The 13023-nt window shown below is 46.2% G+C and overlaps 1 protein-coding gene across 1 annotated transcript; it reads right to left on the bottom strand.

Annotated features, from left to right (window-relative positions):
* Positions 1 to 765: 765 nt before the first annotated feature.
* On the bottom strand, positions 766 to 9672 carry LOC118841044 (cilia- and flagella-associated protein 157-like). The gene is made up of 9 exons (XM_036748457.1): positions 9527 to 9672; positions 8001 to 8272; positions 5891 to 6044; positions 5113 to 5380; positions 3290 to 3420; positions 2232 to 2382; positions 1320 to 1507; positions 1007 to 1175; positions 766 to 855 (listed from the first exon to the last, which is right to left on the bottom strand). Exons 1-9 carry the CDS (start codon positions 9670 to 9672, stop codon positions 766 to 768), a joined length of 1569 nt encoding a protein of 522 aa, XP_036604352.1.
* Positions 9673 to 13023: the final 3351 nt, after the last annotated feature.

Genomic DNA, 13023 nt, shown 5'->3' with positions numbered 1-13023 from the left:
ATGAATCATAGAAGAGTCAAGGAGTTCATGAGTTGATTCAACTCAGGGGTCTGTTTTCCTTTGTCCTTTTCGAGACAATGTGGTGTCACCTGTCCTGGCATTTCTAGATGCTGTTCCTTTACCCAGGGGTTACCCTCCATGTAAAGATCTCAGTCTTGAGGTAAGGTTTCAGAAGGGGCCTCTCTCCTAGCCCAGACCTTTTTTATGGGGAGGTATTTCCCAAAGGGGCCTTACTCCTTGCTTTGATTTATTTAGTTCCTGGTTGCCACTGCCTGACATTCTAAGAATCATTAAGAGCTCTGTTTCCTCACTCATCAATAGAAGGTCCCTCCAAACTCTCTCTACCCACTGGAGCTTCCTGAAGAATTCCTTCCATCCTTTCAGCCTGGGAAGATGTAGTAGGGTCAATCTCCTCAGCCTCTCAGGGATGGGTTGGCAGAGGGATGATTCATGAAGCAGTCTTGGGCCCCTACAGGAACAGTTAGCATCTCCTTGCCTTGGAGGGTTCTCAGCTGGCACCATATCATGGGCAGGCACCAGGGCTTCTAGCTCAAGGTCAAGGGAGGAGGGGCTCAGGTGCCAACATGGATTCTCTTCCATTCATGTGTAATAACCATTTTATAAAGCATTTACCTTCTCTCCCACCCTTGCCCAGGAAATAAAGATGAGGCCATCAAGGTCCAAGCCTGCATTTCTTCTTCATGCATTTCTTCTTTTGCTCCCCTCTTTGCTAGAGCTGAGGGCCAGGGAATGGGGAAGGGGAAGCTATTCCTCCTGTCCCCCCCAACTGGGGTGCAGGTGGAAAGCTGGCATGCTGACCTGCTTGAGCCCACTCAAAATTCGAGGGCTCGGAATCTGGAAAAGAAAAATTCAGGGAAAGGGAGAGGCCTGAGCTCCTTCCTCTTGCCTCTGTACCCCATTCCTTCCATATATCAGAAAATAACTGCCCCTGGGAGGGTCCTCCCTTTATGTCCTCGCCCTCACCCTCATTCCCTTATTTCCTCACCTCAGGGTTGCTGAAGGCCTTAACAGGCCTAAGGTTTCTGAATGTAGCCGCATCTTGGACAACCTCTGTGGTTGAGGGTGGACGGGGCACCAGGCCCAAATCCCCAAGCCTGTAAGGCTGGATGTCGGCCAGTTGCTGGAGCAGAGGTGGGGGCTCAGGCTGCTGAGAACTGAGAGGAAAGAGAGGGTTGAGGTGATCCCAAAAAAGAACCCACCTATGAGACTCCTCTCTTCCCCAATTTCACACACTTGAAAACTCAATCCAAATCTCTCTTCCTCCTTGAAGATGACTCTCAGGCCAGATCACCACTCACCTCTCCTCAATAGTGGTCAAGAAGGACTGGATCGAGGGGGACTTAATCGGGGGAGGCAGAAACTCGGGGACACGGGGTCCCACCCCCACAGCCTCATTCAGCATAGTCAACAGCTGCCGAAGCATCTCCTTCCTCCCCAGCTGGAATAACAGGTCGACCTCGCCAGCCTTCGTTTTCTCAGGGCGTGTCTGGGGGATGGGAATCGGGAGTAAGAGAAGCCCATTGTGTGGAGAGAGGTTGGCCCTGTGAGCTCTCACCAGCTCCCCCACTCCACCTGCCTCCATCTGCACAGGTCTTGAGGAGTGGTCATCATAGCAGTCAGATTCAGCACCCACCTCACACAGTGATTTACCACTTTGGGTGCTTGATTAGCATCACGTACAAAGGTTATCCCCTTGTGGCCCATGGGGAAGTTGAGGCCAAGAGATGGGACTCGACATGCTTTGTGACATGGGTCAAATCAGTCTTTGTTTCTGGGACTCAGTTTTTTAATCTGCAAAATGGTGAGGTTAAATTTGATCATCCCTAAGGTTCCTTCCACCTCTGGCATTCTATGGTTCTAGACATGAAGTGACTTGTCCAGAGTCATACAGGGAGCTAATGACAGAGACGAGAGCAGAATCCAGGCCTCCCTGAGCTTCCATTTCCTCCCTTGTTACGGGGAGAGTTAAATGAGAAAAAGGATGTGGGAGCACTGTGTCCGTTGCAGCTGCTGGGAATAGTGACGACGGTGCATTGAGTTTGTTTAAAGGGTAGCCACACCTAGTACTCTTTGGGTCCTTCCCTATGACCCAGTATCCCATTTCTGCCTTGGCAGGTAGCGTGGTATATATTTTTTGGACTGAATAGTTCTCCTCCTCTGGAATCTCAGCCTTGGCCAGCCACATCTTGATCGAGGGTCTATGAACTCACCTTTAGCAAGTCCTGGAGGTGGCAGGTGGCTTTGGTCAGCAAAATCTCCAGGCTTTGCCGATTTTCCTTCTCTGTTTTCAGCTCCCTTGTCAGTCTCTTCTCCTCTGTCTTCTGACTATTCAGTTGCCTCCTCAAGCTTTCTATCCTGTCCCTGGGGATGCGGGGACAGAGGACAATGAGGGGCTGGCTTTCCATTTGCCCCTCACCCTGTGATAGTGCTGGACTTGGAGGTAAGAAGACCCTGAGTTCTAATCCTGCCTTAGACACTTCCTCACTGTGTGACCCTGGGCAAGTCACTTAACCTCTCTCAGTCTCAGTTTCCTCCCCTGTAAAATGAGGCTAGGGCTGTTGTGAGGATCAAATGAGGTCCTGTCTGAAAAGAACTTTGCCAGTCTTTAAAGTCCTATATAAATCCTGGCTGTTATCACCTTTTTATTATTACCATCACCACCATCATTACTGCTATCTTTATCACAAATGTCATTATTATAATTATTATATATTATATTATATCACATATTATTATTGTTATTATTATCATCATCATTCTCATCATGTGGTGGTGTTGATGAGAGGAGGAGGTGGATGGTGGGCTGTAAGTAAAAAAGAGCTGCACTCAGGGGTGGCTGCATTAGCCAGGATCAACACTTCTTGATGTTGCTTCTTGACCACGAGAGGGTACACAAGTGGCTTATTCACTCCCTGTGTCTAGACTGGTCTGGAACTGCCTCTGGTTCAGTCATTACTCTTAGAGCTAGAAGTGACATCCCAGAGAAGGAAACAGAAGCCCAGAGAATGGAGGCATCTATGTCCAAGCCATGCAAAGTTTGTAACAGAGTCAAGGCTGGGAGCCAGATCCCTTCACTCCTGGTTTAGTGGCCTTTACATGGCTCCATCCTAATATTCTCTCAGCAAATCCTTGGGGATTCATTGGTTAGTTGCCCTGTGTGAGTGGAGCTCTGGCTTCTTATGCTGAGTACTAAGCTTACTGGGGTGAATTTTCTACCCACCCCATCCCTCTTCTTCACTCCCTTGGAGTGGAGGTAAAGTCATCTTACTTTAGCTCTTTGTTGTCTTCCTCCATCCGCTGAAAAGCAACCTCTGCCTGGTTCAATATTATCCGAAGCTTGTCAACTTCCACTTCTGCATGCTGCTGCTCATGGTACTTTTCAGAAAGAAGTTGGATTATCTAGGGGAGAAAAGAGAGGCCAGGAGATAGTGACTACATGAACAACACATATGACCTGCTCCCATTCCTGGGTAAGTTGAGATCTTCTCAAGGTGGCTTACAGGGTTGGAACAAATCATATTGTGCTTTCTCCATGTCCCCAGTGTACATATTAATTTAAATACATACATATATATGTGTGTGCATACATATATTTAACAGATGAACTGTTACCCTTAACTAAAAGAAGCCCCCCCCCATCTACCCAAATCTTCCATATCCTTTACATCCCACTTCAGTGAAGCCTTTCCTGATGACCCCAGGCCAGACCAATCTTCTCTCCTCCTCCCTCTTTGCATTTGCCTGCTTATTTAACATCTTGCTGTCTTGTGACATCTCTTGTATTGCCTTGTCATGTTATCTCTTGAACTCTCTAACATTTAATTCATATGAATATTTCTCCCAAACTAGACTTATAAGCTACTTGAGGGTATCAACAGTCTTTATATGGAGATAGTTCTATTACCAAAGAGAATGCAACCCAATGAGATACATTCAATCACACAACCAGAATAGCCACATGATATCTCTGTGGGTATAACATGCAGTTGTGAAATGTGGGAGGGCAAAGGAGGGCCATACTGTTCTAGTACCTGCCTTGTGAAGAAAAGGAAATTTTTTAAAAGCTCTGTGCACCCCCACCCCCAAAAAATTGTGATTAAAAGCTTTGTTACCAGAAGTGGAAATAATACAGAAGACCTAGGAATGAGTTCCAGAACTTTAAATAACAGAGGTTATGGCATGAGAACATTACAAAATATGAATTCAGACTGAAATGTGACTGCTGGGAAGGTTCCTGGCATGGAGACCACCATCTTCCTTCCCTTTTAGCTGGATCTCAATGATCAATCATTAGGTTACTCCAGGCCAGACTAGACTCTTTTCAGCTCTCAGGATTGAATAAAAATTCTCTGTAATGTACCAAGGGCCAGTTCCACAGATCCCAGAATTTGTTTTCTGGAGAAAAACCTGGTCCTTACTCTCCTTGTTTACTCCCTTATTGAAGAAATCGCCCAAAGCACATGGAGGAGGACTATTGTACAGACACTGCTCTTCAGGCCAGGAAGATTCCAACTAGTTAGCTCTTCCAGAAGATGGAAGGAGGGATGAAGGAGAGAGGGGGAAAGAATGAAGGAGACAGGAAAAAAGGAGGTGGGGCCCCTTTTGCGTTTCCCAAGGACAGTCTGACTATTCTCTTTACTTGAAGTCTGTCAGCACTTCTGTAGTGGACAGCTCCCTGACAGCCACCAGAACCTTGGTTGTAAATTTTAGTTTTTAATTTTAGTTTTGCTAAAATTTTAGCAAACTTCTGCTAGCTGCCTACTCCATGCGAAACACTGTGCCAGCCACCAGGGTAGATTAAAAAAAAGAGATGTAGGACACTCTTCCCTAATTTCATTCATTTAAGTAGTACTGTATTTCCCCTATTCTTAATCCTGATTCTCTGCCTGTTCATCCTGTCTCTCCCATAGCACCCCTTTCCCACTTCTAACTCTACTTCACTGCTGCTGGGGGTGGGGTCCAGTCCTAAAGAAAAAAATTCTTTACTCTCTCCTCACCCCAGCTTCCTTAGCTTTATCCAGGATTCAGGTCTCTGATAAACCCTCCTTCTACACATCAGTGTACATGCAGGTCAGACATGGCAGGCCCTACCTTGATGTGAGTAAGGTTGTTTTTGACCATGGTCTTTTCATCTTTCTCCAGAAGGGCCAGCTGATTGCACAACTCCAACTTAGACTCTTTTAGCTTATCATTCTCCTTTAGCTGCTCCAAGTTTCCAGAATTTACTCTGGCCAGATCCAGAGCCACCGCCACATTCTCCCGGATAGCTCTTTTTGTTGTCTCTGCCATCTGGGAGCTAGAAACCCTGCGAAACTCAGCTGCCACTGTATTCATACGATGGATTATGTCCTTCCGAAGTCTTTGTAGAATAGAGAAAAGGAGCTAGTATGATGCCTGGAGCCTTAGGTATTCTTGGAGTTCAATTTCAGATCCCTCTTCCCTCAAATAAAAAAAAAAACCCTAGTCTTCCTCAGGCCCTGGGATTTTCTGCTGATGTTCTCCAATCCCATGCCTTACCAGTTGGTCATGGAGTTATAGAATCATAGACTATCAGAGCTAGAAGGAACCCCAGAGAACATTTAGGCCAATACCAATCCTTCATGGATAAAGAAATTGAGGGCTAGCATACACATAGGCTTATGTAAGGTTACACAGCTAGAAAATAAGGGGTCTTTTCCCTCAGATTCCTATTTCAGTTGCCTAAGTTTAGATGACTAGATATCCTACTAGATCTCTGATTTGGGTGAATAACACCCTGCCAGAGCCATTTAGATACCAAGAGAAGAGCCCCCAGTCCTTTATTTCACCCCATCCTGTACCCCTACCACTCCCATCCTCTAACCCACCACTATCAATAAGTGGCTCAAACCTTTCTTTATCCATCAAAGCTTTCTTTTTCATGTGGTAAATATAAGACTTGTAGTCATCTTGCTGCTTCTTTAGCTGTTCCTCCAAAAGGGAAAACTTGGCCAAGAGATCGCTTTTCTGGAACTGGAACTCCTCAAGGGCAGCCAGCTTACCCCCTACCCAGAAAAGACCTTGTGAGCAAGTGGGCCCCAGCACCCTCAAAAGTCTCCAATTGGCCTGAGGGCGGCCACCCCTGGGCACAGGATCCTCAGGAGGAATCCTTCTCGGCAGCCCACCTCCACTACTCCCCAGCCTTTCAGCAACCTGGTGCAGCCCCACTGATCCAGCTGTGTTTGTCACAGCTTCCTAACTCATGCCCTCTGCTTCATGACATCTTCCTAGTCTTCCCTGTGCCTAGCACACCCAAAACCTTTTTGGTTTTCACCCAATCGAAACCTCCCCTTGGTAAACGCTCTCTCCTTTTCTTCCATTTATTTAAAGTAGACTTATCTTTCAAGACTTAGCTCAAATCCCACCAATTCCTTTCTTGATCAGTCCACCATGACTTGCCCCTTTTCCAGAACACTTATGCAAGATGTGGCTGATTGACTTCAATATCCAAATGAGTGTTGTCCCCTTCAAAGTGGTTCCCTTGGGAAACTGTCCGTTTACTTAAATGATCACTTGTCCTGTTCCAGTCCAACCCTCACAGCTATTGTCCTGGGAAGCAACCCCCGTATAGATGTGGTCTGGTAACTGTTTCTGTGAGTGCTGCAAGCACAGGAAAGAAAATTGCCCCCCAAATCCTTGGCATTGTCAAGTGGTTCAATATCATAAATGGATAGGAATTCATCAGTGGAAATGACATGAAAGATGGATGTGTCTAGGGAAGGGTGGATGTATTCTCATCTGCTTTGTAACTCTACTCAAAGAACCATGGGGCCTTTCTATTTGACTTGCAGCTAAGATGTTCTGTACATATCATCTCTCCCGTTAGCATGTGAGCTCCTCGGGGGGAGGAGTGCCCCAGCACTTACAGAACAGTGCTTTGCCCATAGTGAGTGCTTAAGAAGCACTTTTTTTCATTCATTTCATTTCATTCTATCATTCATGCAGACATTGATTAAAAAACCACACACACTTAGAAACTCCTCTTAATGAGCAGAAGTAGCACTAGTTCTAGATCCAGAAGACCTACATTCAAATCCCAGCTCTGACCTTTACCTCCTGTGTGACCTTAGGCAATTCATTCATCCTCCACAGGCCTCAATTCCCTCATCTCTAAAATGAGGGGGTTGGAGTAGATGACCTCCAAGATCCCTTCTAGGTCTCTCTATATGAGATTCTATGACCATCAGCTTTAGAGCTGGACCGGCTTATCTAGTCTAACTACTTCATTTTATGGAGGAACATGGATCAAAAAAGGTTAAGTGATCTATCCAAGGTCATTCAGGTAGTAGGAAGTAGAACTTTTATATGTACCCATGTCCTCTGACTCCAAATTAAATTCCATGCCGGTCTAGCATGCTGTGATGACCTTTAGACAGTGCAGGACTCCCTTTTGATTAGCCTCATTGGTGGCAAATCATCATCTCTTGAAATTTGGATGAAAATAGACACAAGTAATTTGTAATCATGTCTGATGAAAAAGGTGGTAACTGGATTAGGTCATATATTTTGGGATCACAAACAAGATGTGGCTTTTGTCTCAACTATTTTTTGTCTCAACTAATTTTTAAAATTTTATTCATTAAATGGCTCTGAAGGCAATCCTTGAAGAGGATTTAAGAAATGATTCATGCCACAGCAGCCTTTCTGGAGTAAACTCACAGCTTCTCAGAGGGGACTACTTTGACACTCCTTGAGACGTCTAAGTTCTGGTACATTTGTTCAATGATCACATTCATTAGTTTCTAGTCCCATTTCTTTGAGTAAGAGTTGGGCATTTAACATTTTCTGGTTTACTGTGTGTTTCTGAAGTCCTCACCTAGATAAGTAATCTCCCTTGAGGGCAGGGATCTGCCTTTTCCTCCTACCTCATCCATGGTGTAGCCTAGATCAATGGCTGAATGCCTTGGAATCCTTCAGTGAAAATGTTATAATGGCCCGCCTGATTTGGGCCCTTCCCTTACCTAGCGTGATATTCTCCACGGTGAGCTGGTCTTTGGTCTCCTGGAACTCATGGCGTACCTGGGCCAGCTGGGCCTCAAAGGCATCCTTCTCCATCTCTTTAGAGATCTGCAGTCCCTGCAGCTGAGAATTAAGGTCAGCAATCTCATCTATACGTTGGTTGAGAGTTCGTTTCAGGAAGGAAACAACCTCCTTTTTGTTGTGGGCCAGCTGGTCAAACTCCTCCTGGAACACTTTGTCCTGTTGGAACAACTCATCCCACTTCTTTTTGTACCTGGGAAAAGAGGCAGGCGACCATTGGAGGAACAGAGTCCTCTCCTGTTATATGGTTGTAAGAGCTAGAACAAGATGCTCAAGGGGCTAAGGCTTCAAGAGAGGCTGTCTGCAGGCTCTCCACTGATTTTTCCTACCACTCAGGAAGGAGACAATAAGCAAAATGGAAGTAGGGCCATCAATGCTCTCTTCCTACTTCCTGGGAGAAAAGTACAAGAAGAAAATAGCAGGCCCAAGGGAGCAGAACACATGCCATAAGTACACTAGAGATCAACATGTGGCTTCAATATTATCAGCCTTTAGAGCTATGAGAAAAACAGAACTCTTCAAAGCCAGGGCCAAACTGATTGAGAAAAAGTCAAAGAGATTTATGTGTATGTAAAAGAGCGGTTGTCTACCTGGTATGATTGCAGGACGGCACTGCACTTTCCAAAAACTCTCCACTGGCCTGTGGCTGATGCCTGAGATGCTATCAATCACAATCCATCCCTGGGGATTCCCCTTACCCATCCCTTGTACAGTGCAAATCCCTCATTGGAGGGCTGACCACCAAGTCCCCATTACTTCAATATGAACAAGCTTTTCAGAAAGCTGAGGTTACTCTGTCACCCTAAGCAGAGGAGGCAGAGATGCTGAATGGTAGGAAAGGCTCAGAAAGAGGAGCTGGACAGCCCTGAAGGCAAATTGTCAGTTTCCCACTATGGCCCAGAGCCCTCTCAGGAGCCAAGCACAGTGACCATCCACCCCTGAACTCCAGCTTCCTAGCACTTAGAACTGATCTGTTCTTCAGACTGTTGGAGCTGAAATGGCCCAGGGGTGCCATCTCTTCCAACCCCTTCATTTTCATGAAGCTGAGGCCCAGGGTGGGTGGGTGGGGGGTAGACTTCCTCAAGGTCACAGAGTTGTTTGGAGGCAGAGCAAGGGTTAACACCCAGGCCTCTTGGCTCCATAACCATCTTTTTTTTTTTTTGAGGGGGGAAGGCAGGGCAATTGGGGTTATGTGACTTGTCCAAGGTCACACATCTAGTACATGTGTCAAGTGTCTGAGGCCACATTTGAACTCAGGTCCTCCTGACTCCAGGGCCGGTGCTCTACTCACTGTACCACCTAGCTGCCCAGAGCCCTTCCCACCAGAGCCAGGAGGAGGACCTAGGGCAGCCCCTACTTCCCAGGGGCCCAGTGTCTGTTGCCCCCACTGCCCCAGAAGAGTGTGGAACCCTGGCTGGCTGTTATCTGGGCCTCCTGACTCACTGACCTGTCAAGCCGATTCTCCAGGTCCCGGATTTGGATATGGTAGAACTCCCGGGTCTCTGTTAGGACTTCCTCTATGGCCTTAGAAGCTGTCTCGATATCTGTCTTCTTCTTCTTCTTCTTCCCCTCTCCCTTTTTCTTAGGCGCCATGGCTGACTGCGGCTGCTGCCCCTTTAAAAGGCCAAGCTGTTGCTAAGGAAGCTGCCCCCTCCATACATAGCAACGGGCAGAGAAGGAGCAGAATTTAAAGGAAACTTGACCTTTTCCAAGTTGTGAGTGTGTTCATTAGTCTTTTCCTCTCCCTTCTCCTTGTCTCACTTGAATATGCAAAAATCTCTCCCTTGCCCACATTTTCTAATCCTCTGCATCCCCACAGAGGCTTCCTAAAAAATCCAGCTTTTATAATCTCTCATCTGCAATAGCCTGTTTTAAAAGATTTTTATCTTGTTTGTATTTATGCCTTTTGTTTCTACAACACATTCATTTTTGAACACATCTCTTGCTGTCCCATACCCAGTGAACCATCCTTTGTAACAAATATTTTAAAAGAAAGTTGGAGGGGGGTGGAGAACAGCAAAACTAATCGATACTCCAAGCATGTCCAATAGTATATGCAACATTTTCTCCCCATAGTCCTCCACATTTGAATGGAGTGAGTAGTTTGATCCGCTCTTCTCTGGGGCGCAGCTTGGTGTCTACAATGACACAGAGTTCAGTGTCTTCCTCGATATTTCTATTTCCATTGTTGTGGTCTTTGGATATCTATCTTTTTCCTGGTTCCACTTAGTTCACCATGCATCCGTTCCTAGATCACAGGGTCACCGACTTAGGGACCTTAGAGATCATCTAGTCCCACTCCCTTATTTTAAAGATGAGGAATTGAGGCCTAGAAGGTAAGTGGCTTCTCCAAGGTCACACAAAACAAATGGCTGAGCTGGGAACCCATCCTCTGACTCCAGACACAGCACTCTTCCCACTGAACCACATACTGCCTTGTATGGATTGATCAGAGAGCGCTAGCACCTCTGGCGTAAGGGCTTGCCAAGCCCTTTTCAGGGCTGCTTACCTACCTATGGTATCTGCTTGTCACCCAACTCTTATCTGTGGTGCCAAGAAGCTGTAGCATGTGCAGTAAACACGCCCCAGTAAAACTAACCCAAGCTGAGGGTAACTGACAGGTCTCAAACCCATCGGTGAGTTAGGGGAATGTCCACCCCAAGCATGTGAAGAAGTCCCCCAGTGGAATGGTCTGATGAGAACAATTCATTCCGAAGGCCATGAAGGCAGTTGAAGCAGACACTGTGGAACACGTAGAGCTTGGTCAGACATGGAAGATGCCAAGGTCTGCATCCCAGGCCATCATCGGTCATCTTGACTTTGCCTCTGGACCTTAATGACTCTGGAAGAGTGAGGGACACTGACAACTTGGCACGGCTCTGCCTCACTTCAATGCACTCACAACTCACCCCGTGATGTCACTGGTCCTGTTTGAAAACGAAGGATGAACACCTATAACAACACCGCCTGCATTCTTGTACCATAATTTGTTTAGCCATCCCCCGGTCTATGAACACCCACTTTGTTACCAGTTCTTCTGCAATGCCTCTTAATTGGCTTCCATGCTTTCTTTCTCACCCTCCAACCTTTGCTACACAGTGCTGGTTCTTCTCTTACCTGTCTGACCTCCTTGCTCTCCTTTGCTGCATCTTCATCCTGGTCACAACCTGTAACCATGGGTGTCCCCCAAGGCTCTGTCCAGGACCCCTTCTCTTCTCCCTCCATATGGTTTGGCTTGATGATCTCTTTATCTCCCAAGGATTCAATCATCTCTGTGCAGTTAATGCTCAGATCTATTTAACTAGTCTTAATATCGCTCCTGACCTACAGTCTCCTATCTCCAACTGTCTATTGTATTGTATATCTTGAACTGGATATCCTACAGACAGCTTAAATGTGACACATCCAAAACCGAGCTCAGCTTTCCTCAAAAACCTTCTTCTCTTCCTAACTTCCTTTTTAGTGTCAAAGGGACTATCCTCCCCCCACTCCAGGCTCATAACCTAGGTGTCATCCTCTACTCCTCATTCTCTCACCCCACCTCATAGCCAATCAGTTGCCAAGTCCTGTTGATTCTACCTTTTCAACACCTCTTGAATATGCCCCCTTCTTTTCTGACACTGCCAGTATCCTGGTACAGGACCTCACCACCTCATACCTGGGCCATTGCAATAGCCTGCTGCTTGGTATCCACTCAACTGTCAAATTGATCTTCCTAAAGCATAAACTCTCTCTCTTTCTCTGTCTGTCTATCTCTGTCTCTCTCTCTCCCCCCTCTCTCTTCCTCTCTTCTCTCTTTCTTCCTCCCCCTCTCTCTCTCACACACGTTACCTCTAGGATCAAATAAAATGTCCTCTTTTTGCCTTTTAAAGTCCTTCATAACCTGGTCCCCTCCTACCTATCTAGCCTTTTTACACCTTACTTCCCTCCACCTTCTCCTTGATCCAGCTCCACTTGGCTACCTTACTATTTCTCATAGATGACACTCCATTCATCTCCTGACTCCGGGAATTTTCACTGGCTCTCCCCCAGGCCTAGAATGCTCTCCCTGCTCATCTCCACCTCCTGGCTTTCCTGGCTTCCTTCAGGTCCTAAACCACCTGCCTTCCCTCTGTTGATTATATCCTATTTATCTTGCACGTATCTTGTTCGTACATAGTTGGCCTTTCTTTGTATATCCAGTGCTTGGCATAGGGGGTACTTATTGACTAACTGGCATTCAAGACCTTCGAATTCTTTAGATGTTACCTTTTCAGCTTTATTACGTATTTATTGCACTAACCTCCACAATCCAGCTAAACTGGATTGCCCAAACAGACTCCATAATGCCTTTCACCTGAATCTTTGTTCACTTGGTTGGTTTCCATTGTCTGAGATGGCCACGCTCCTCTTCTCCCTCCTCTATTCCCTCCTCACTTTACCAAAATCCCATGTATTTGTAGGATCAGCACTGGGAGAGACCTGAAAGGCCATCTCAAAGGCCCCCCTCATGTTACAGATGAGGAACCTGAAGCCAAGAGGTTGTGACTCAGAGCTAGTAAGTGCCTGAGACAAGCTTTGAACTCATTCTTTAAGGCCGTTCAGTTCCCATCTTCTTCACAGAAGCTTTCTTCAACACTCCAGCCTGACAGGGTTTCTCTCTCTCCAGAACTGATACGGTGCTTTGTGCCTTCTTTATGGTACTGCACTCTGTCTTGTACTATTGGATGTTTTTGGCAGAGAGGGGTATCCTAATCTTCTCAGTTTGCTACAAATTTGCATTTACCCTGGAGGCCTACACATTTCTGTATCTCCCACTGAGCCTAACGCAGTACACTAAAAACAGAGGTACTTTAGACCCAAATATTAACATGCTAGACTTAGGTCTGGGCAGCTTCGGAGCATCAAAGATCAGAGGATCATAGATTGAGAACTGTAAGGCACCAACCCCCTCATTTTACAGAT

The sequence above is a fragment of the Trichosurus vulpecula genome, chromosome 3 (genome assembly GCF_011100635.1).
Source record: "Trichosurus vulpecula isolate mTriVul1 chromosome 3, mTriVul1.pri, whole genome shotgun sequence".
NCBI classification, from domain to species: domain Eukaryota; kingdom Metazoa; phylum Chordata; class Mammalia; order Diprotodontia; family Phalangeridae; genus Trichosurus; species Trichosurus vulpecula.
The sequence above is the reverse complement of the archived record's forward strand: the minus strand, read 5'-3'. Positions and strand labels throughout refer to the sequence as shown.